Below are 26,155 nucleotides of genomic sequence, written 5' to 3' on the forward strand. Positions count from 1 at the left end.
GACAATAACTGATCACGTAGGAAGTTTAGTGACTAGGCAATAGACTTGGCACCAAAGCAGCATTTAATGAATTGTTTCGATAGACTGCTACTCCTCTTATAACTGTTACTCGAGCTCCTGGCTTGGGAAAGGGGGATACACTCAATGGGGGCCCAATGGGGGCCCAATGCCAGAAGAGGAACAGGGATGTGCTGGGGGCTAATGTGTCAAGGAACGCATAGTTTTCTCAACTCTGGATGAAAGTTAGAATCTGGAAAGGATTTTATACCAATACCTGTACCCCTGGACCAGGCAATCCCATGTAATGGGCCTGAGATAAGTATACGTAACTGGTGTTTTAAAAAGCTTTCCAAGTGATTCAGAGGTTTAGTTTGGCCATAAAACTACCCAATTCCAACAGTCCTTACCACACAGCTGAGGACAGCTGTCCTGCTGTTGGCTCTGACATGACCCAGGTTTCAGGACTCACTCCAGAGCGTCCAAGCTTCTACTTAGACCCTAAATACCCAGTCTCCCCAGCTGACCCTGTCATCTATTTCTGAAAAGAGATCCGGTGCACAGAGCCTTGGACTTTGTGGCTTCCTTTGTCCTATTCTCAGTGCACGGAGTGGTCCTAGGGTAAATTCTGGATTGCTCAGACTATGTCTAGACAATGGTTGTGCACCCCAGCCTGCAGCTAAATTCTTCCTTCTTACTGACAGGTTCTTCTTAGTGGTGTGATGGTAAACGCTTAACAATGAGCTCTCCAAGGAGGAAGGGGAAGCTTCCATTACTGTGTTTGCCAGTTTCCATGGTGTGAATACATCCACTGCAGCTGATGATAAGCTACCGAAGCGACATCACTCAGAGCAGAATTGGGAATGAAAAGCACAGTAGGCTCTTACAAATCGGTCTGGGTTGGTTCCAATGTAGCAGTGGAAGTTCTATCTTATGTTTTCCTACTGGGACCAAATACCAGGACTCCCACTGCTGGTGGTGCCCTGGGAAGGCTGGTCCCTATGGGCACCACTTTTGTCCTCCATATTGAACTACTTCTCAGTTCCTGAGTTGGTTCCGACCACTCTTATTCATGGTCCTAGCTCTTCCCAGGGCAGATGGCCATGGAGGACTTAGAGTTGACGCCAGGAAGTTGTCCTGGATCCGATCAGCAGGCTTTGTGCACCAGCAAGGACATAGGTATCTGCCTCTTGTCTCTAGCACATGCCTTGTTCTAGGTACTGCGGTACATGTCTCATGCGTTACCTCAATCACCTAATGGTCTGGTCAGATTTTAAAACCAAACCACTTAAGTGCAAATCCCAGCTCTCCTTACTCCGTGGTAGTCTAGATCTCAGTTTCCTTATCTGTAAAATGAAGATGAAAATAATCCCATCCGACGGTACTCTTCCAAAGCATGTGGGGTGACGCATATAAAGAGCACAGACAGGTGTAGAGAAAGTTCAGTACATCACATACTGTGCTTCCTGTCTTGTCCTCTTCCTCCCTCCTGGTTGTCTACTTTTCTGTCACGGACACTCAGAATAGTGTTACCAACATGAACTTAGAGAGCATCCAGTTTTACCTCCTTGGTTGACAGAAAGGAACCAGAGGCTCAAAGTCTTAGTCAGTTCTCATAAACAAACACCTGGGATTGGAACCTTCCAGTAGTCATGGCACTTTGTTGTGCTTGGTGCTTCCTCCCTCCATTCTTGTCTCCATCTTTCCCACCCAGCTCACCCAGCACCCTTGCTCCCTGGCTTTCCACCCTGTCCTAACCTGCCCCGGTTTTCCCCATCCCCATGTTGAGGCCCTGGGATCACCAGATAAGCCTACTTCTGCTGGCATGCTCTCACCTGTGGGCCCCCAGGTAACCTTTTGTCATGCTGTCATCTGTACGAGTTCCTGCTCCTGGGGAGGAGCAGACCAGATGGGTCAATGAGGATGGGGGAAATAAGGACTTTGGAGCCCTACTTCTCTGTCCCCTCCATACCAGGACCACCATTCCCTCCCTCCACAGCTTGGGTACTGGATCACTCTTTCAAGGTCACTCTAGATACAAAGGCTTAGAAAATGATTAAATACCTATCCACCAATCTTTGGTGTTTACCCTTTTCTGAGTAGAAGGTCCTAGTAGGGTGCCCTGCAGGCTAGCTTAAAGCATCCTGCAGATGTGCCTGTGGAAGAGGCTGACCTCAGGCAAGGCACAAGGATGCAAAGGCAAAACCCATATTGCAATGTCCCCAAGAGGTCAGCCCAAGCAAATTCATGTTCTTACTGAAAAGGTGTAGTCTTTTTTTTTTTTTCTAGAAGCAAAACCAATGTGCAGGTCAACACATTGGGAAAAAAAGGCCATGAAACCATGTGTGTCTGAGGCACTCATTTTGCTGTGCTTAACTGGTTACCATTTAATGAACGGTGATCACAAGGCAGGCACACCCAGCTAAGTATGTCCTGTGCACACACGATCTCCTTTAACCTTCACACCAAGCTTAAGGAAGAACAGAAGGACTAATACTAGACTGATCCTCCTTAACCAAGGACAAATTGAGGCTCAGAGAAGGAAAGTGCCTTTCCCTAAGCCACACAGCTAGGAAACAGCAGACCAAGGGCTTGGACCCCTGCCTGCTGTTTCTGAAGCCAAGAATTAGCCTAGAAGGACAACTGTTGACTTAATACTTTGGTCTGGAAATAATTTCAAACTGATGGAAAAGCTGCAAGTATAAGAACATCCGTATGCCCTTTGCCCAGATTTCCCTGCTGTTAAAATTTTGTCCCATTTGCTTTGCCAGTTGAAAAGGCAAACACTGTCACCTTGGGGAGAAGGCTTCCCTTCCCTGAGCCTTTGTTTCTGTATACATAAAATGGAACGAGTCCTTTCTTTAGGAGTGAAAAAAATCCTGTGCTCTGAAAGGAAACAGTGGCTAAAAGATGGGATGGCTCCTGTCTATTTCTCTGGCCCATGTGCCATTATTCCCCAAACCACAGACCCGGGCTCTTCCCAGTGCCTGCTATCGCTCCCATTTGTGCCCCCCTTCCCCAGAGCACCACGTAGCCTCTCCCCTCATAACGGGAAGGTACTGATCTGTCAAACTTTCATGCCACCCCATTCCCACTTCCCAGAGTCTCTGCTCCACCCTGGCATCCTCCCCTTCTATTTCAGGATGGTCTCCTGCCCTCAATCCCCAAAGGCCTTGATTTCTGCACATATGGCTTGAATTTTCCCTTACCTGTCCTCTTCCCTTAGGAGAGGATTAATCCATGTTTGCATGTGCGTGCATGCAGGCAGGGAAAATCAAAAAGAAAAATTCACATATCCATACAGTTTAGCAGAAAGTTGAGTTTACAATTCAAGAGTTCTTATCACTCACAGAACATCTCAGTTTAAGAATCACAGAATTAAGGGGCGCCTGGGTGGCTCAGTCAGTTAAGCATCTGACTTCGGCTCAGGTCATGATCTTGCAGTCTGTAGGTTCGAGCCCCGTGTTGGGCTTTGTGCTGACAGCTCAGAGCCTGGAGCCTGCTTTGGATTCCGTGTCTGCCCCTCTCCTGTTTCCCTGTTTGTGTTTGCTCTGTCTCTCAAAAATAAACAAACATTAAAAAATTAGTAAAAACGAATCACAGAATTAAAACTACCAACTAAAACAAAGATGTAGGCAAAAGCAGGGGCGGGCAGCCATGCTCTGGTTCTCTCTGCTGGGGAACTGATTGGCAAAGCTTAGAAGAAAGTGCATGAGATTGGGAAGAAGAAAATGTGGGTTTCTGAAACTGGCTGGGCAACCAGCTAATGAGAAGACCAAAGTCCAGAGAGGGAGAGATAGTAGCCCAAGGCCACAGGGCCAACCGCACAGAGCTGGGCTGGGAGGCCCCTGCCGGGTGCTTGCACTGTTGGAACCATCCAGCAGCTGTAGCTGCTTTGTCTGCTGCTCAGCACTGTGCCTGGGGCTGGACAGGCCATCTGCACTTCTCATCTGGCCCTTCAATTATACACTAGCTTATCCTGATCAGCACTGCTTCTCTGTGTGAACTGCATCACCCCCTAGGAGATTATAACCACCTTGAGGCTTGCAGCCTAGGCCCTATTTCCCACAATGCCCAGCATCACGCTTAGTAAGGTTGTTTGTTTCATAAATATAAGTTAGACTCGAATGAGCTTCAGAGTTGGTAACATGAGGCATAAATACTGTTGTTTGACAGATAGGAAAACTGAGGCTTCAAGAAGACATGTGCTTGGCAAGGGTCACTAAGTGAGTCAGTGGTAGGGGTACAGACTTCAATACGTATCTCCTAACTCTGGGTCCACTGTCCTTCCGAGTGTCATCTCTGGTTAATAAAGGTGAAATTCTGCCCAGTGGGAACCTATCATATCCAGCTACTTCATTAGTTAATCCTGTGGGGTACAGTCAGAATTGTCATACCCCAAACAAGTGATGGATTGAATGATTATTTATTTGACCATACACAGACCTCTGTGCTTGATAAATAGGCTCCTTTAGGCAGCAAGCTCATGCAGGATAGGAGATCAGATTCATTACACAAAGCATTCTGAGATTTCACTCAAGTGTCCTGGACCAGTCCTGCAAGTGAGGGCCACCTATATGATGTGGGGGTTTTAGGGTAGGGGTGAGCAAACTGTGAGCTACAGGTGAAATCTGGACCAGCATCTGATTTTGGACATAAAATTCCTTAGGACTACACGTATATTCATTCATTTATGTGTTATCTTTGGAAGCTTTCAAGGTACTGGAGCAGAGTTGAATAGTTTCAAAAGTAACTGCATGGCCTGCAAGGTGAAAAGGTTTATGAATTGGCCATTGATGAAAGGTTGCTGACTCTTGATTCAGGAAATCTCACCAGACACACACACATCTTGGTCTCTCAGTCCCTATTCCTCAGGTTCTTTGTCCCTCTTCCTGTCTGCCCACTCACCATATTGATTACTACTGTTCTCTGCTTATGGGTTCCACCTGGTTCTCCCAGACGCCTTTGAATGACAGTCCCAGGGCCCTTACAAAAAACCAGAGCCTCAAGGAAGCCAGGGTGGAATCTCAGACTATCATAAATCTCCTTTCCAGTCGCTCCTAGTGACAAAAATGAAATTTCAGCTGACTTAATTTTGGGTTTGGGATGTTTCCAAGGAAAGGGGAATTTTGGGAGAAAGGAAAAAAATTCGGAGTCCTGGAACCTCTCATCTCTGGACTTGCACTCTGGGAGACAGGTGTCAACAGCTCTATTTTACATGGAAGGCGATGCCGCTCACCCCATGGCCACACCAAGGGGATGAGGTAAAGGCAGGATTCACAGCCAGGTGTAGCTGACTCTAGCACCTTCTACATCGACATGCTAGAGAGAGACTAGGTAAGAAAACCCCATTAGATGTTCCCTCTCTCCTACCATCCCATGCCTTCTCTCGACCATTAGCTCTAGGTGTATCCTTCTCTGCTGGGGAACCTCCTGAACTTGTCACATCCCTTCAGATTGCACACACTCCAACCATGCTCAAAGAATCAGGCAGAGTGGGTTTTCAACCTCAGGAGTTAGGCCCTCCTCCCCACTACCTGGCATGTCCTTCCCTGGAGGCCTTGAAGTACAAGAGCTGGGCAGCGCTGAGGCCTCATTCCTGCTCACCAGGGGCAGACCCTTTTCTTGCACGTGGAAATGGAGTGAGCAAAGACAAGAGAGGCTGACAGAAAAGCAGCATCCACCCTGGGCACTTACAATAATCCAGACCCTGGGCCAAAAATTTCTTTCATTCATTCGTTAGTCGATCATCCAAATATATTAAGCTGGTGCCCACCCCAGATCCATCCCCGTGTTAGGTGCTGGGGATGGGAAGGTAAGTACAGATGGCAATGTGCCTCTCCTTGGGGTGCTTCCAGCTCCATGGAGGATACAGACATCACCCAGAGAACACACTGGTAAATAGAATATTAGAGTGGGGATGAAGTCTGCAGGGTAAGCACACAGGAGCTACCACGTAAGGAAACAGCAATCAGGCATGGGATGACACAGCGGAAGGCACACCATTTAAGTCGAGATGTCACAGCGAGTCCAAGGGTGGCGCGGGGGGTGGCTGTTCCAGGAAAGTTCTGGTGGGACAGATGTGGGAGTGCTGGAGAAGAGGCCTGGGTGGCAGGAGGACACAGAGCCCGGGGTAAATGGGCGGCCAACCACTCAACACATTCATCCGAAACGCAGAAGGAAGGACTGAAGGCTTCTTAGCCAGAGAAGCAACATGATCCCTACTTACATTTTCAAAATGATCACTCTGGCTGCAGGGTTGAGAAGGGACTGGAAGACACTAAGTGACATGGTTGAGAAGGGATTTTAGCTGTTTTCAAGCAAAGGATGGAGGTGATACCAACTGGGATGAAGGTGATAAAGAGGGGAGAGCTTGCTGCTGGGGGTTGTAGTTATAAAGATGTTCAGGCTCCTATTTAATCCTCACACTTACCCCAAGAGGGCGCTATCACTACCTCATTTCAAACCAAGAATACCAGTGGCGGTTCAGTTTAGCCTCAGAGTCTTGATTTCAGCTCAGGTCATGATCCCGGGGTCCTGGGAAGGGAGGGAGGAAAGGAGGAAAAGAGATAAGAAGTGCGGGATAGAGGAAAGGGGGAAGAAAGAAGGAAGGAAGAATCCCCCAGGAAACAGCTGGAGAAGAGAGGGGAGAAAGTGGTGGGGAAAGGGGCAAGAGAGGAAGAGATAATAAGGAGAGAAGAAGAAACAGAGAAAATAGAAGAGAACAAAGGAAAGACGGAGGGATGAAGAGAAGGAAGCCTGGAGACACGAAGGAGGGAAGAAGAGAGGAAAAGGGAAGAACAAGAAAAGAGAAACAGAAATTAAACAAGCAGGCAAGCAAGCCAGCCCAGGACACTGAGAAGGAAGAGGAAGACACAGTGGAAGCCAGAGGCAGAGGGAGAAGGGCTCGCCATCTGTGGACACGCAGAGGGACAGAGTGGCAGCCGTCTGCTGGCAGGAGAGGCCAGGAAGGAAGGTAGGAGAGGATGCATCCCAGCCGTGTCCTCCCCACCCTAGAAACACAGCCTGGCCTTCCGCAGTACATGGAGGCATTGGGCCAAACTGTTTTATCTCCAATCCAGTGGCTCACATTTGCTTTTCTTTTTAAAGTTTAACTCCGATTTACAAGGGGCGTGCTCTGTGATGGATGTTTTTCCAGTTAGTTGTAAACAGCAGAGGAGACCTGCAGTTTACCAGTCCTGCAGAGGAGACCCACTGACTTCCCCAGCCCTCGTTCTGGCTGCTGGACTGGGGGAGGGAGAAGACGGGTCAAGAATATCATCCATCACCAACTCCAAAATCCCCAACACAGCAAGATACCAGTGAGCCAAGGCTCGGGAAGGGGTGAGAGGCAGGCCTGATTATTCCAAGGCTGAGAAACCTTCCAAGCTGATGTGTCAGAAGAGATACTCCCCACACAGGGCCTGTTCAATGAAAGGTGCCAGGGTACGGGACATAAGGAAACCAACAATGAGGGCTGAACTCACATTACTAATATCTACCTTAGCAGGTGCCATGACAAATTTTTTCTGTACTTAACCAAAATTCATCTCTAGGTCAATGAAGGCCATTTCACAGATGAGAAAACTGAGGTATAGGGAAGGTAGATACCTGCCTAAGAGCAAAATTTGCCCAGAGAAGCTACGTGACCCATGATCTTTGAATGTCCACCATGCATGCGTGGAATGTACGCAAACTGTTTCACGACGGAGATTCCTTCCCTCTTCCCTACCCTGGGTCCTTCTTCAGCCCACTTTGGTGCAGAGGTGAGAGGGCCACATGCCTTGATTAGTTGCCAGAGGACCCCTGCTTCTTCCTGGGCCTGGTCCAAGCCCCTGGATCGCTCCTTAATCACAAGCATGGATTACAGGCCTATGCCCCTCTGTTCTCTTCCAAGATTGCAACCTTGACCTTGCTATTTCCCCATCATTATAAAACACTCAGGGATGAGGAATTACATTCACAGGTGAAATACGCTCTATTCTCCCCTCAGGAGTATGTGTAACCATCAAAGAACAGTGGACCTCAGTATCAAGGTTGTCGCCCTTTCTGGAGTGCCGCTTCTGCATCTGACGTCTCCTTACCTTTAGTGTCACTGAGAGAAATAATGATGCATCAATACGATTTCATCTGTTGAAGACACAGTCCAGATAGTCAAAAGGAGTCCTCTTTATAGGAACCAACTACAGAACTTTCTCTCTGGTCCTGGATGTCAGGTAAAGAGAATTTCCTGAACAAATGGTTCTAGCCCATAGACCCTGCACATTTTATTGCTGAGTATGTTTCCTTCTGGACTTTGATTGCTAAATCTCTACATTAAATTGCCAGCTCCTTCTAGGAACTACACAACACAGGATGGCATAGATCACCTTGCATCGATCTAACCTGGGTTTGAATCATTTTCTTTATTCTTATTTTGCTTTCAATCTGATTCCCTTCGTTATTTCATTTCCTGTGCTGGATTTTTTTTTTTAACTGCACGAACTTAAAAAAAAAAATTCTTCCCCAAATCCTTTGGGGAATGACGTAGGACAGAGAGCAAATAAAGAAGCTATACAAGGACCATCACTGGTGTAGCCAGGGTTTCGGATGCCAGGCTGCATTAACCAGATCAGGACAAGGTTGAAGAAAAGCTGAGGTTTGTGCCTGAGCACAAAGTCTGCTTCCCAGGCATACGTCCTGCACACGCTAGTTCTGGAACCTTCCGGAACTTTCCCAAGGACTCCCTTACCTTTGCTGCGGCGGCGACTCCGGTACTGCTCCGTGTAGAACGTCAGCTGTGTTTCGTCATCTGCCTCTGAACCTGAAGTCCCCTTGGTTCTCCCAAAGCTGATTCCCCCTGAAAGGAACAACAATCCATTAGTCATAGAGGCCTCCTGGAGCTTGTTAAATCCCTCATCCGACCCAAAGATCAGCAACCCCATCGCCAGACTTCTTTCTGTAAAATCCCAAGTGACCCAGAAGCTGGCATGATTTATGGAAGGAGTTTGGGCTCTGCAGCGAGGCAGATCTGGGTTCTAACCATGACGTGGTAGCCACGAGCTGTGTGACCTTGAGGGACACCTCCCCTCTCTGAGCCCTGGGTTGTTTCTTAACCAAACGGGATAGTTACTACTGACCTTGTAGGGTTGCTTTGACGATTAAAGGAGATATAATATATAAAATATCTGGTCTGTGGTGGGTACTAACTGACAGCTATGTTTTTGCTTCATATGATGAGCCTGCCTCTAAAAAAACACTTCGGGTAACTTAATTTCATACACATTTCAAGCAAGTGCTTACTAGATGCCAGGCCAAGAGTGAGACACTGGAGATCCAAAGATAGATACGGCCCAGTCCGTGCCAGCCAGGGGATCGTAAGCTAGTCAACGAGATAAATGGGATCCTAAGGAGCCTTTAACCTAATTCATGGTTATGTTTTTCCACACAATGAGATGCTGAGAACATGGGGGAGAGCAATCCATCCCCACACGGAGGACCTGGGAAGGTTTTATGGAGGAAGGGGGATTTTAAGTCAGGGCTGAAAGGATGAATGGGGCTTCAGTGGCAGAAAATGGAGTTGCAGGTAAAGGGAAGAGCCTGAGCATCCCTGGGGACAGGAAGCGGGGCGGGCGGAGGCCATGCTGATTAGAGTACTGACTGGAAGGATCACTGGAGCCACACGGTGGAAGTCCCTGAGGGCCACACTGAGGACCAGGGGCCTTCCTACGGGCGTCACGGAAGGTTCCAGGGCAAGAGGAGGAGTTCATCAGCTGCACATGCCACGACAGATACCACAGAGGCCTCGGAGTGGGTGCCGCAGAGGGCAAGCAGGTGCAAGGCTCAGTGATCCCTTCGCGAGAGGCGACGAGGGTCTGGGTGAGGCAGGGGACATTGAGGATACAGAGGAAGAGAGGGGAGCAAGGGCTGTTTAGGGACACACTCAGGAACAGGAAGGCCGATGGGCAAGGCATTCACACGCTACGAACAGTGGATTCCAAAAGTAATAAAGAACCAGAGGGATATACGCCAAAATACTAGGAGCAGTTAATTGTGCAGGGAGGAATACAGATAATTTTTATTTTCTCTGTGCTATATATATATATATATACATATATATATATATATACATATACATATATATATATGTATATATACACACACACACACACACACACACATATATATATATATATATATATATATATATATATATATATATGTAATCACTAACAAAAAAGCACAGAGTGTGTGAAAAGAGGGATTAAAGCATTAGTAAACTCTGTGCCCAGAGAGGATACAGTCAGGGGAGAGCTGCAGAGAGTGTTGGGGGCACAGGGGCGGGCAGGGGAGCAAAGGGCCTTTGTTTGGGGAAACTCCCTCAGGTACAGAAGCTTCAGACACCGACATCGATAGACTGTCTCTGGAGGAGACTCAAAAACCTAGTAGAAGTGGCTGTCCTGGATGGAGAAGAGGGTGGAGGTTAGGGATAGTGGGAGACCACTTTTCACTACAAATATTTTGTAACTTTTGAGTCAAGTGCCCTACAAACAAACCTATTACCTGTTTGAATATCTTACGCGAGGAACAGAAAAACATACATCAGAGGGAAACATTGCTCAACTCAAGAGAGAGTTTCCTATGTCATTTCCTCTATAGGGCATCTGAAATGGCATTCGGTATATGGAAACCCTGCTTGAGACACTCTACCTACAATATGGTTACTGTGCATGCATTCATCCATTCCAGCAACATGCGGAATGATCTGCTTCGTGCCTAGATGTCTGTATGTTACTGCCTACAATCCTCATCATGAAATTCTCATAAGGAAAGTGTAATTAACAAAATAGATCATGAAAGGCACAAGGACCTGTGTGGGCAAAGTTACTTAGGTGCCAGAGGTCACACAGCTGATGAGTATGAGGATTCAGATTCAAGGCTCGTCTGTCCGGCTCCACATGTGAGCTTTCTAGATGCAAACTGCTTTCCTGGAAACAACTCAAGAGGGAACCTTAGGGAAGGCAGACGGTCCTTAAAGCATCAAGGCACCAAGTACTGTGGTAGGAGCTTCACATACACCTTCCTATTCCAAACTCACAGTACTCCTTGGAGGGAGGTATATTGATATCAGCCCATTTTACAGATGAGGCAACCAAGGTTCAGAAGACAAAAGTGATTTGCTAATAATGAGTGAAGTAGGACTTGGTACCCACGTGTAACCGAGGCCAAGTTCAAATTTACAGCCATTTGTGACACGCCCTTCCCAAATTAATGCTCTGGAAAATGGAAAGATTAATACCTGCCCTCTACCTCCCCTGAGACAGCATGTTGTAATGGATGGGAAAAGTATAGGGGACAACAATGTCTGATCTTTGTCCTCAAATGTATCTTTGGCCTTGTCCCTGTCTCTTAGTGTAAATATCACCATTTTCCCAGCAATTAAGGATAGGGCCTGGAGACAGCAGGAGACCCCAGACTGTGCTAGACACAGGCCCTCACTTAAAGGCTCTCCTTTGAAAAGGAGATGGCATGGCCCTGTGGACACTCTGGAAGCAGTGGAAGAGCAGAGGTGTCCAAAAGTCAGTTTTTACATTGCCACTGAAATATTTTCCTGTTATAGAAAAAGGGAAGAGGGAAAAAGTGAGGGAGGGGAAAAAAAGGGAAGGAAGGAAGGAAGGAAGGAAGGAAGGAAGGAAAGAAGGAAAGGAAAGGAAAAGGAAAAGGGAAAGGAAAGGAAGGCTTTTGGTCATCTATACATAATTCTTGGCCAACAGGAAAATGAAGGCATGGGATAAAATAGTTGCTTTATGTGCAGGAAGCATCTGTCATACTTCCTGCTGTGTCTGCGGCAGCAGAAAAAAAGGGAGGAGTCTGTCCTGTCAGGAATCTACCTCCTTATTTCCTTCAATTCTCTACCTTACCCCCTACTTAAAGCTTTACAGCCAAATCCTCCCTCCCTCCCTTCTCCTCTCTCTCTCATTTTCCTTCCTCTCCCAAACAAATGACCTATTATGTCCCTGCCATGGTGACCATGACAGACAGGAGTTGGTCCTTTCTCTATTGGGACAGTCTAGCAGGTGTGAGAGTCACCAGACAATTCTAATACAATAATAATAATAATAATAATAATAATAATAAGCTATTACATAGCACTGTCTCTGCCAGGCATTGTTTTAACCCTTTACCCGTACCGATAACTCTAGGAGGTGGGTTGCTACTTTTATTCTCTTTTTAATGGATGAGGAAATGAAGGCACAAGGGAAGTAAGTAATTGGCCCAGGGTCACACAGCTTGTCAGTAGCAGAACCACAATGCAAATCCAGGCAGTGACTGCAAAGTCTATTCCTTTAGTCTCTATGCCAGCATACAATAAAATATGAGCAGATAGCTCATGTAACGTCCACTGCCATACCTGTAAGGAAGGCATTATGAACCTTATCTTACTGGTGAATGAACCATGTTTCAGAGAGCTGATGGCAGATAGTAAGTGAGGGAGCTGAGACTGAATCAAGTCTTTCTACCAGCAAAGCTGGCCTCATGGCTAAAATAACCCGGGAAACTATGCTCGTGTGTGTGTGTGTGTGTGTGTGTGTGTGTGTGTGTGTGCGCGCGTGTGTGTGCGCCTGCGAGAGTGTGCATGTGTGTGTACCCAGAGGCAGAGAAGTGGCAAAGCTTGACGATTTGACCTGAGAAGGCTAGCAGGTGTGTTACCTGCCCCCAACGCCAGGGAGCATTTGCTGCTTCTCGCCACTCCTCTCCAAGGGACCACTGAACTTGTGCTCTTGGTAGGACTCCATTCAGGCTTCGCTAGATCCTAGTGATGCTCCACCGTTCTACATGCCCAAGCACATGGAGATTACACCCCTGACTACCATGAAGTCTTCTCCAGTCCCTCCCCACTCCCACACCTCTGACCTCACCTCCTTCCTGTAGGTATCAAGCTACCATTCCCAAAGTAGAAGCTGAAGATCAGAGAGGTTTTCTCTCTACCAACCTGTCCAACAGAAATATAACGTAAGGTGCATATGTCATTTTAAGTGTCCTAGCAGCCATTTTAGAAAGGGAAAAACAAACAGGTTAAATTCATTTTCAGAATATGTTGTGTTTAATGCAGTATGTTAAAAAATCTTGTGATTTTAATATGTAATTAACATAAGATTATTACTGACATTTTATATATTTTTTCATGATAAGTTTTAATAATCCAGTGTCTATTTTATGCTTACAGCATATCTCAATACAGACTAGCTGCATTTTAAGTGCCCACTATATCAGAGCACACACTTCTGGAGGCATTAGAAAACAGATATTACTAAGCATAATTAAGGGCCAGGATCCGACTACAAGAGAGAGATGAGTAAGTCACAGACCCCACTAAGGTGTTCAATCTTTTTTTTTATTTTAATGTGAATTGAATGAAAAATGGTGTAGCTCAGGTCCCATTAAAAGACAATAACCATTGTCTGTGCCCTCAAGCACTTAGAGTCTAGTAGGCTTCTACACTGGTTTCATCCATGAGCCAGGAGAGGTAATGGACTTTTGTAGAAAGACACCAGGGTACTGGAGTCAGGCAGAAGGTCTGATCTGAGGTCTTACTTATTAGCTGTTTGAGCTTGGGCGAGGTACCTAACCTCTCTGAATTCATCTTTGAAAGGGGGGGATAATAAACTCTCAGCTCACAGGGTAATTATGAGGGAAATGACATAATGTATGTAAACAGCATAAAGACCAAAGAAGTGAGGGGGAGGGCACATTCCTCATTTATTCAATACTTGCCTGAGTTTAACAGAAGAACAGGAAGTGCCACTGGGTGGGAGTACTAACTCCCTGTCTATTGTGACATCCTATGGAGGTGGCAGACACCCAAGTCATATAGCCTCTGAGTGTCCATATAATCTGAAGGGGACACAGGCCAATTACAGACTGACTTGGAAATGATTCAGATGGATAGAAAAGGGTCCCCTCTGCTAACATTTTAATATGAAATTGGTGATTTAGTGAAGTAAAGTGCAGCCAATAATTACACAGGAGTATTCAAGTATTTCCATTTAAGGGCTGAGAAAAAGGGAGAATGGTCTGAGACTGGCAAGAGAAAAGAAGACCCAGCAGCTTCTTTGTCCTTGTCTCATGGGCCCCTGGTTCCTCTGGTCCTGAAGGGTCTGGAATACAGCCTGAAGAAGATGAGCTAAGCACATTCTCTAGTGTGATAAGCACTGCTCTGGGCACTTTATATGCAGTAGCCCATCTACATTTCACAAGAGGCCCTAGAGGGAAGAATCACCTCGATTTTATTGAGGGGCATGCCAACATTCAGATTCTCAATGTTGCTTATCGGAGATCACAAAATTTACAAATGGCAGAACTGCCATATTTGAACCTTACTTTGTCGGATTCAAAAACTCTCTGTTCTCATGAAAAGATGAGTCATTATTAGTCACTAGGGAAATGCAAATCAAAGCCACAATGAGATACCATTTCATATCCAGTAGGTTGGCCATAATCAAAATAATCAGAAAATAACCAGTGTTGGAGAGGATGTAGAGAAATGGTGAGAATGTCAAATGGTGTAGCCACTGTGCAAAAAAGTTTGACTGTTCCTTAAGAACCTAAGCCAGGGGTGTCTGGGTGCCTGGTTGGTTAAATGTCCTATTTCAGCCCAGTTCATGATCTCATGGTTCATGAGTTCTAGGTCCACACTGGGCTCTATGCTGTAAGCACAGAGCCTGCTTCACGTCCTCTATCTCCCTTTCTCTGCCCTTTTCCTACTCATGTGCTTTATCTCTCTCTCTCTCAAAAAAAAAAATTTAAAAAAAAGCTAACCCCCAAATTACCACAGGGCCCAGGAATTCTGCCCCAAGGCATTTCCCAAAAGAACTGAAGATAGGGTATTCAAATAAATACGTGCACATGAATGTTGATACAGCAGTATTTACACTAGTCAAAAGGTAGAAACAACACAAATGTCCATCAACTGATGAATGGGAAAACAAAATGTGGTCTACCCTTACAATGGGATATTATTCAACCATAAATGGATGCTTATGCCTGCTACCACATGGACAGACCTTGCCAACGTTCTGCTAAGGGAAAGAAGCCAGACATAAAAGGTCACATACTATATAATTCTATTTATATAAAACATACAAAATTAGTAAATCTAGAGACACAGAAAACAGTGGTTGCCTGGGCTGGGCAGACAGAGGAGAGGAATAGGGAGTGATTGCCAGGGAATATGAGGTTTCTTTCTGGGGTGAAGGAAAGGTCTTGGAACTCCACGCAGGTGACGGTTGCACAAACTTGTGTGCTAGGTGACAATGAATTATGCACTTTAAAATAGTTAATGGTTGATTTTATGTTATGTGAGCTTTAACCAAAAAAAAAATGCCAAAACTAAGAGGCCCTCTGACAGGGAGGAGGCAAGTCAGGACACAGAGGGAGGACTTACAAAGCCATGTTGCCTGGTGCTAAGCTCAGGCATTCTGAGTCCTGAGACCCCTTGGGCCACCTCAAGTAATCACGACACTCACTCCTTTATGCATTCATTCATTTAGCAGTTATTGCCCAAGCACCCGCTCTGTGCCAAACACTATTTGGGCAGTCAGGATAAAACAGAGAAGGCAGCAGACAAAAACTTCCTGAATTCCTAGAGTTCACTTTCTGGTGAGGAAGCAATTAAGATATTCCAGGCATGATGCTAGACTTTCTACATAAGAATCATCTCAATTTCACTGATAAATAACCGAAGATGTTCAGAGGTATTTAGAGGCTTTCAGGAGGGCAAAGAGACTTGATGACCCACAAAGGACCTACCCTAGGTGTGCTCTGGGGCAAATCAGGACATCTGAGCAATCTGCAAATCTTATTATGGGAAAGTCTAGAGCAAGATCAATGATCTTTGGTGGGTCTATGAGAATTAACTCCTTGCTCTTCTTTGCAAATCTGCCTTCTCTGACTGTGCTGCTCCTCCACAAACCTGCCGTGCCAGCCTCTGGCCGGCCCACCCCTCTGCACTCTATCTCCTGCGCTCTTGGTATCATGATGGATGGTGGTGACATGTTAAATTATTCAGGCCCCATGTCTTCCTCGAGCTGGTGACAGCGATATTGCATTTTTAGATTGTCCAGAACTGCACCAGATAGAGAAATATGTAGCTTGGGAATGTGCAAACCCATCTGACCCCCCAACCATTTGGGGAATACAAATGGTGCCAGTTGCTGGAAAAGGACAAAAGTGGCTAAAACTTGCCATGCATGCCCCCTCCCCCAAACCACACAACTCACAGCTGCTCTGAGCTCTAGGGCTAAACACAGATGTTCATAGGCATCTAGCACCTGGAGAGGCTCTGACCACAGTTGCTACTGGTCACTGCTATAGGCCAGGCACTTTGCCCAGAGGTGACTACAGCTATCCCTATTCCTCCTGATGTGCAAACAGAGGCAGAGACAGACTGAGCTCCTTATCTGTAGTTACACAGCCAATGAGTAGCAGGACCTGAGTTCGAACCCTGATTTATCTGATCCCCCAGGAAAACAGACTCTGCAGTACTCTTGAGATTCATGTTAAATTTTTATTTACTTAAAAAAATTTTTTTTAACCTTTGTTTATTTTTGAGAGAGAGACACCATATGAGCAGGGGAGGAGCAGACAGAAAGGGAGACACAGAATGCAAAGCAGGCTCCAGGCTCCAAGCTGTCAGCACAGAACCTGACATGGGGCTCGAACTCACGAACTGTGAGATCATGACCTGAGCCAAAGTCAGAAACTCAACCAACTGAGCCACCCAGGGACCCTCATGTTGAATTTTTAAAATAGATCATTATGGTTAAAAAAGTGTCTTTGTAATAAAATATAATTAAACCTGATAGTTAATAATTTCAGGAAAAAAATGGAAATGACCTACTAGAGGACCATTTAGGGGAGGAATTTAAACAAAAATGATGGCATGTCCTTAAAATAGAGTTTCATGAGACCATTAAATACAGTGACATAAATGTATGTTTAGTGACATGCAAACCTCTCCATGATATATTGTTGGGTGAAAAAACATACAGAGAAGAAGGCAAAGAAAGATTCCACTCATGTGCATTTATACACACTTGCTCATATTTGCTGTGAATTCCACTGAGTGTAATAAAAAATGAACATATTTTAATTTAAAAAATAAAGAAGAAGAAAGTAAAAGTCAATCTGAGATGTTTATGATCTAGAGTTATAAAATAAATTTTAAAAAGCATATTGCAAAACTCTCAGTGTAAAACGACCCTATTCTGTTTTAAAAATACATACCCTCTAAAGCGTATGAATATATGTATATACATACACATATGCATAAAAAGATATTGTAAGAAATATATTAAGGTACTTCAGTGGTTATTCTCTGAGTAGTTAAGATTTGGGGTATGTAAAATGTTTTTCTTATTGTTCATCTGCATTTTAGGATTTTCCTTCCACGAATATCTAATGCTTGGTAATTTTTAAAAAACACTTAATAAAAGTTACTTTTTTAAAAAAATAAATTGTCTTAATGCTGCAGTTTATGCCCATTCCTCACTTGAACTTGAGTGTGATATGGTCGTCATCCCAGGGGTAATCTTCCCACCTCAAGAATGGAGCTATCTCAACTTGTCCCCAAATTGTGGCCCAAAGAACTACCTATGTGGGAGAGAAGCTTTGTGACTAAGCTTATCTCAGCATCTCATGAAAGAAAAGCTTTGTCTTCTGGAATATCCCGTTGTTCCCTGTGGGAGGCTGCATCTTGCAGACATGGCTGTAGCACAATGTTCCGCCCCACACTTTCTTTGGCAATGTGACCTTTGCCACCCCCTATCAAAGGTGGGGACTGCTTTCCCTCCCCTTGAATCTGGGTCACCTCAGGGATGTCTTTTTAATAAAGAGGCTGCAGAGGAAGTGACACAACTTCTCTAGGAATGGGTGCATAATCTCTGGAAATGGGTTATCAAAGGCCATGCAGCTTCTGCCTGGCTTTCTTGAAACATTGACTCTCAGATGCGTATTCCCTCTTGGAAACCTGCCACTGCTCCCTGAGAGGTCTTGGCCACATGAAGGTGCCACACACAGTGGTGCCATCAACAGTCTCAGCTGACGCCGGCTGCCAAGATACCCCAGTCCAGGTGGCAAATATGCGGGAGAAGAAACTTCCAGATGCTTTTTCCCCCCACCCCCGGACACCTGAATTATACACAGATGCTGGAGTATTTCCAGCTGAGTTCCAGTCACTGTGGAGCTTGGACAACCCGTCTATCTTCCTTTTGTCATTTATGAATTCCTGACTCCTAGAATCCATGAGCATAGGGTGGTTGTTATCTTAAGGCACTAAGTTTAGAGTGGTGTGCTGTGCAGAAGGAGGTAACCAGAACACTCCCTTGTCCAGTGCTACAAAAATATCCACACTCCTTCCCACTTGTCACCATATGGCATCCCTAGGCAATGGAAAGGTGACCTGGATGTTCAGAGACCCAGGTCCTAAGTCTATCCTGTTACTAACATGCTGTATGCCTGGAAAAGGTATTGACATCTAGCAAATATCACAGAACGCTTAGCACCTTGACTAGCTTCCCAGCAATGGCAGCTCCTTTGACCCCCACAATAATGGATGAGATAGGTACTGCCAGGCCCACTTGCAATATGAAGAGACTGTGGGTCAGAGACACCACTAGTGACTTGTTCAAGGTCACATGGCTCATAAATGGCGGAACAGAAATGAGAATACAGGGGCAGGTCCAGAAGCTGTAACAATAAGAGATTAGATTCCGGTCCATGAGGTTGGCCAAGAATCAAGTTCCCTGCAATTCCCACCCTCTAGACTCTGCCTAGCCTTTTGGAATCACAGGTTCTAGCTATTCTACATACCCACATGATGGCACTTCAGCTGCCTGAAAATGGCACGTGTGCCCACTTATAATCTTTCCTTCCAAGTCAGATATTCCTAACACCTAACAGCCATTCCTTATAACACATGTGTTACAAAATTAGGATTTTTTTTGGATTATGAACTCAATGTCTATATATTGTAGAAAATTAGAAAACAAAAGTTGGAAGGCACAAAGAAGAAAATAATAATCAAGGCAATACTCTCCCTCCCAACAGGTTTTCCTCCTTTCTAGTTTTTAACTATGCATTATGCATATGTTTTCACAACTAGATTTTATGGTCTTATAACATAAGTACATCTTGTGAGTTTTGTTTAAAAATATCTAAGCTTAAATTGATTCATTCGTGTATGTCAGAAATACATATTGGGATCCAGCTATATGCTTAGCACTTTTGCTATTATATAAATCATATATATCACACATGTGTGTATATGCACATATCTAATCTATACCAAGCTTTATGTGTATACCAATATCTTCATCTGTACATATATCTACATCCTATATCCACCAAAGTGTTAATAACGAGTTTCTCTGAATACTGAGATTTTCTTCTTTCTGTGGACCTTTCTTATTTTCCTTTGTTTTTCCTGAAAATGAGCAGAGATTGCTTATGAAATTAAAATGAAGCTACATAAACTATGTCAGATACATTATCCCATGTCATTAAGTAGTGACTCCAGTATCATTTAATGTCTGCAATATATTCCATGGTACCAGTGTATCATCATGCATTTCATCATTCCCTAGTGTTTGAATTTTATATTGTTTCCAATTTTTCACTATAATATCACACCACATGTTCCTAAAGATAAATCTTTCTACACATCCTTGTAGTGTAGAATCCTTGTGCATCCATGTGTAGAATTTTCGTGAGAGTAAAAAGACAAATTTATGGGTCAAAGGGTATGGACATATTTAATTGAAGTTTTTGGTCCATATCAAGATGTCCTCCAGGAAGGTTATGCCAATGTCATCCTGATTAGTTATATACAGGAGTTGATTATTTCACTACCCCTTCTAGAACACTGGGTGTTACATCATGGTTTTCCAACCTTAGTATTTTTGATATGCATCCCATATCTCAAAAATCATTTTGTCATATTCTTTTCAACATACCCCGAAGTGATCAAGTCCTTTTTGATTTGTGATGTCCAGAACTAGGCATCATAACCCAGGTATGATCTGACCTACACAGAGAAGAAAATACCAGCACTTCTCTTTCTCAGAACATGAGGCTTATAATAATGCAGCCAAGGACTGTCCCCGCTTTACTGGCAGCTGACTTGGATTCAATATGTTCTCAGTTCTTTGTTCACATGCACCGTAAATAAAGCACCGTAAATAAAGTCTTTCCCATCATGTATTTGTACAATTGATTTTTCTAAACCGAAGTAAAGAAAATTTATACTACCAAATTGTGTCTGTGTATTTTGGCCCTTTCTTCTAGTGTCTCAAGATATTTTTTTTGGTCCTGGTCCTGTAATCTCATATTTTCACTATTCCCAGACTAGATGGCCTCTATGAACTGGATAAAAATGAAAAGGAACAGGAGGTAAGAAGAGGAATGAATAGTTACTAAGTGTCTGCAACATGTCAAGCGTATAGTACAAATTAATGCTGATTATCAAGAAATTGATGCTTGCAGGGATTACTTGTCTTGGGAAAGGCCACATAGCCAGTAAGGAGAAATGATGGGTTGAGAAGTCTAACTGTGGTTCTTGCTATTCCTGGTGTTACCATGCCAGGTGTCCCCTGATCTAAGGCAAAGAGACTAGTGTTGAAGAGAACTATGTGCAGAATAGAACCGGACAGCTCTTACAGAACTCTCTTTAGATTGACATTAGTCACTTAAGGAAAACTCTGAATAAAACTAGACAATCTGACTATACTACCAAACACTCTACAATTTCCTCCTTTGGAAACAACAACAAACTATTGTCCATTCAATAAAGTCCTGTTGAAAGCTTATGACATGCCAGAAAGTGGATATGCATTGGTGGAGTGAAACAGAAATATTTCCTGACATCGCAGAGTTTGCATTTAATTGGGAAGAGAGACTATTCAGATAAACACATATAAAAATCAATACACCTATGAGAAAAGCTTTGAAAAACAGCTTGCTGGCCTTCAGATATCCTGTGCCTGTAGTATGTCTCTGCTATACCTGCACCTGTCCGAAGTAGAAGTGAAGTTTGCCCAGCATGATTTATTCTTAGTGAACCCACGATGGCTCCAAGAGCTTCCAACTTCCCTTCTCACACGTTCACTATGTGAATTTGGCTAAATGGCCTCGTTGTTCTTGAGAATCAAAAGCAAATCAAATCAAAATCATATCAAAGTTTCAAAGGTGCTTCATCACCCATTTGAAAGGAGGGTATGATTTGTCCTCCTTCAGAATTTTGGAAGCTTTTCTACTTAACCTTGATTCCTCCAAGAATATAACTAACTCTGTGTTCTAAATACATATTGTCAAATCATTTTAGCCCTGGAAAAGTAATTTGCTTGAGTTTGGGGACTGAAATTGAGGCAGACACTTCAAAGTAAATACTTACTACTTCCTCTATATGTTCGAACTGCATTTCTTATGAAACATCTTTATTCTCCCTTTTCTAGTTTTCAGATTTTCTTCTTGATATATGTGACAGATCTGACAGATTCAGAATGAATTTAGTTTTATACTTTCATCTGGTAATAAGGTTTCAGTTGTTTCATGCAATGGGACAATCATTTTCTTGTTCTTATTGTTCCAAAGGCAATTTTAAAAGCTTGTTTTATTTTTTATTTTTGTATTGTTTTTCAGAATTTCCCACCATGAACTGACAAATTTGAAGGCTCAGCATTTCTGAGACTATTTTCATAAGTTTGGGCTAAGCAGTTACACATTTTTGGCCCTTTTAAAAATCTTTTAGTTCCTGTGCAAATACATCTTCTCCCTCAATGCTTCCCAAATCCCTCCTTCATTCTAATTCTCTGTGATTATTTGCTAAGAATTTCATTTTTCTGAGTCTTCCTCTCTGTAATACATCTATTCCATTTTAGAGTCTCTGGTCACAAAACCAGGAAAATCTCTCCTCTGACATTAAAATATTACATATATATGTGTATTCATAAATTCTTGGTTATAATATTTCATCTTTTGAAATAGAAGTGTTATTCTTGGTTTAATAATATCCAGCACTGGCAAAGGTTTTATGAAATAATCATTTTCCTAAATTGTTGCAAGCACTGCAAATTTGTATGGCCCTTTTGGGAAGTAATTTGGCAAAATAAAAAAGAGCCTTAAAAAATAGTCATCCCTTTTGACCCACTTCTGGGAATTCACCCTAAGGAGACCATCCTAAATATAGGAGAGGTTTTATGTAGCATCACACTCACTGCAATGTTATTTATAAATATAGGAAAATGGAAAATAACCTTAACGCCCAACTTGAAGGGAATGGTTAATTATGTTGGAACATTAACTGGGCCTTGATGATAATTAGATAGAAAATACTTGTATCCAATACTAATTTTAAGAATGGGGGTAAAATCATAAAGTCTGTATTTACAAAGTGATTACTGTTAAATATAGCAAAGATTTTTCTTATGGTCCGGAGGAGTAAGATATTAATGGGCCTACTCTCCTCCAGATAACAATAAAGTTGGAACAAAGTGAAAACAAAATCCACCACCTGAGGGCTCTAGAAAGTAAATACAAACAAGTGTGTTTTGGAAAGTAGTTGAACTTGGAGAAAGAAGGCAGCACAGGGAAATTTCTCGGGTTTCAAGCTTTATCCTGAGGGTAGATCACAGTTTCAGTCTGGCTCAGGGCAACTGAAACATCAAAAAAAACCTGTGTTTTTTCTGGAGTGAGGACCCAGTGGATGGATTCAGATCAACCACTGCCACCAGGGAGGGAAGGAGGAATCCAGAAAAGAAGAGATCCAGAGAGGGTCTCATATCTATGTGTAAGCCTTGCCCACGTCTCTGGCTGACCTCCGAGCCACACACAGGTCGGGCAAATTATAAGCAGCAGAGCTAAAGAAAGAAAAACAGCTGAGATTTGAGTGGCTGTTCACCACAGGCAAGACAGTCAGATGGACAAGGCTTTTAACACAACTACTGTAATTGTGCTCAACAGGAAAAAGATGATTACAATGAATAAAAAAATACAAGAATTATTAGCAGAAAAACACACACACAGTGCAAAGGAAGATTTTAGAACTGAAAACTGAAACAAATATGTGAAATTAAAAAAAATCACTGGATGGGCTTAATAGGGATAACAGGAAATAATCACTGGCCTTGCAGGTAGATTAATAAAATTCTATACTCAGAAGAAGAGAGAGAAGAAATAATGAAAAATATTAAATAGTGTCTAAGGGAAACATAGGACAATATCAAAAGTTTTAAATATGGATGAGTGAAGTTGCAGAAAGAGAGAACAGAGTAATAAAAATTAAAGAAATAATGGTTGAGATTTACCAACTTTGGTGTAAGAAATATATGAAACTAGCCAATTCACAAAGTTCAGGAAACACTGAATGGGATAAACATGGCGGGGGGAGGCGGGGCGGGTAAAAAGAGGGCCACACTGATAGTCAAACTGCTGGAAATCAAACTTATGGAAACATCCTGGCTCTAGCCCCTTCTATATGGCAAGAAAAAAAGAGAAAAGGCTATAAAGATTAGGAAGGAAGGAATAAAAGTATATTTGTTTGTAGATGACATGATTATTTAGAAAAAGAATCACAAGAGACCTATAAAACAACCGTTAGAATAAGTAACTTTAGCATGGTTGAAAGATAAAAGGTTAATTAATGTATGAAAGTCAACTGTATTTCTATACATAGGCAGCACACAATTGGAAAATGAAATTTCAAAAACAATTCCATTTAGAAGAGTGCAAGAAACACTGCTTAGTAAGTTTAATCAAAGGTATACAAGATTTCTTCAATGAAAACAGCAGAAAACTACTAAGAAAAATTTAAGAAAAGCTAAATAAATGGAGAGATATGCCATGCCTGTGGACTGCAAGACTCAACACTGTTAAGATGTCATTATCCACCCCCCCCCCAAGTATATCTGTAGGTTAAATGCAATCCTATGCATAATCCAATGGGAGTTTTTTGTGTGTTTTTTTTTGGGGGGGTGTTTTTTTGGGGGTAGAAATTGACAGGGTGATTTAAGAATTTATAGGTAAGTGCAAATAACCTAAACTTGCCCAACAATTTTAATTTTTTTAATGTTTAATATTTTTGAGAGAGAGAAAGAAAGAGAGAGAGGAACAGAAATACAGGGAGACACAGAATCCAAAGTCCAGGCTCTGAACTATTAGCACAGAGGCCGACGTGGGGCTCGAACTTACGAACCATGAGATCATGACCTGAGCCAAAGCCTGATACTCAACCAACTGAGCCACCCAGACACCCCTCAAGCAATTTTAAAACAGAATAATATTGGAGGGCTTATACTACTTGTTTTCAAGACTTGCAATAAAACTATAGTAACCAAGGGGCACCTGGGTGGCTCAGTCGGTTAAGCGTCCAACTTCAGCTCAGGTCATGATCTCATAGTTGGTGAGTTCGAGCCCCACGTCAGGCTCTGTGCTGACAGCTCAGAGCCTGAAGCCTGCTTTGGATTCTATGTCTCCCTCTCTCTCTGCCCCTCCCCTGCTCATACTCTGTCTCTCTCTGTCTCAAAAATAAACATTAAAAAAATAAAAAAACTATAGTAACCAAGACAAGCAGAGGCATATAGATGAATAACACAGAGTTCAGAATTATACACAACAGAGTTTTGATAAAGTTGTCAAAGGAAAGCCTTTTCCACAAATGCTGCTGGAACAGACAGACAGCCAGATGCTAAGAGATAAACATAGGCCCTAGAGCATGCCATACACACATACTAACTCAAACAGATCACAGAACTAAGGGTACATCCTAGAACTATAAACCATCCAGCAGAAAACAGGAGAAAAATCTCTGTGACTTTGGGATAGACAAAGATCTTGGGTAAAGAACCAAGTGCATGAATCATAAAAGAAAAAAAATATATATACACAAAAATATATCAAAAAAATATATATATATACACACACTATATATATATATACATACACAAATATATATATATATATATATACACACACACATACACAAATATATACATACATACACAAATCATATAAAGATGAAAACATTTTGCTCTTTTAAATTTTTTTAACATTTATTTATTTTTGAAAGAGAGACAAAGCATGAGCAGGGGAGGGGTGGAGAGAGGGAAAAATAATCCAAAGTGGGCTCCAGGCTCTGAGCTGTCAGCACAGAGCCCCATACGGAGCTCGAACTCATGAACCATGAGATCATGACCTGAGCTGAAGCCGAGCGCTTAACCAACTGAGCCACCCAGACACCCCTTGCTCTTCTGAAGACACAATGTTAAAAAGTAAAGGCAAACTGTAGAAGAGAAGAATGTGTCTATAGCACAGTAGTCCCCCCTTATCCACAGGGAATATGTTCCAAGACCACTGATGGATGCCTGAAACCACGGATATACCAAATCCTATAGGTAGATAGATAGATAGATAGATAGATACATAGATAGATAGATAATTAGATAGATAGATAGATGACAAGTTTTCCCACACACACGATAGATAGATGACATGTTTTCCTACACACACACATATGTACGATAAAGTTTAATTTTTAAATTTGGCACATGATAACAATAATAACTAATAATAATAAAATAGAACAGTCATAACAGTTATGTGAATGTGGTCTCTCTCATAAAATCTTACTGTGCTATACTCACCCTTCTTTTTGGGAGACATGAGATGACAAAATGCCTACATGATGAGATGAAACGAGGCTGGTGAATGACGCAGGCGTGATGAACTGTGAGGCTAACTGTGACCTTCTGATGCTGTCAGGAGCATCAGAAGTTAATTAGAACTGAAGTTAATCAGAAGTAACAGAAACCACAGAAAGCAAAACCGAGGATAAGGGGGCGGATACTGTACATATATTTGACAAAGGACTTGCGTTGAGAATATATGGAGACTCCTTATAATTTTATAAGAAGAAGACAAAAAACTTGGTTAAAAATTTACAAGCTTTTGAAGAAATACTTTTACAAACAAAGAATGGCAATAAACACGTAGATAGACATTCAACCTCTTTAGTCATCAGGGAAATGAAAAATAAACCACAGTGAGACACCACTACATAATCGTTAGAATGGTTTGTTTTTGTTGTTGTTGTTGTTTTTTAGCATGGGTAAATTTAAAAGAAAAAAAG

General features: G+C 42.9%; 1 protein-coding gene across 3 annotated transcripts in view; it reads right to left on the reverse strand.

Moving 5' to 3' along the window:
• Window positions 1-26,155, reverse strand: part of ASTN2 (astrotactin 2) — an 882,294-nt gene that overhangs the window by 567,237 nt on the left and 288,902 nt on the right. For all 3 annotated transcript variants that reach the window (XM_043565814.1, XM_043565813.1, XM_043565812.1), the window contains one exon: window positions 8,729-8,836. In XM_043565814.1, the coding sequence (XP_043421749.1) occupies window positions 8,729-8,836 (108 nt within the window). The remainder of the gene's footprint in view (window positions 1-8,728; window positions 8,837-26,155) is intronic.

This window comes from Prionailurus bengalensis, chromosome D4 (genome assembly GCF_016509475.1).
Source record: "Prionailurus bengalensis isolate Pbe53 chromosome D4, Fcat_Pben_1.1_paternal_pri, whole genome shotgun sequence".
Taxonomy (NCBI): Eukaryota; Metazoa; Chordata; class Mammalia; order Carnivora; family Felidae; genus Prionailurus; species Prionailurus bengalensis.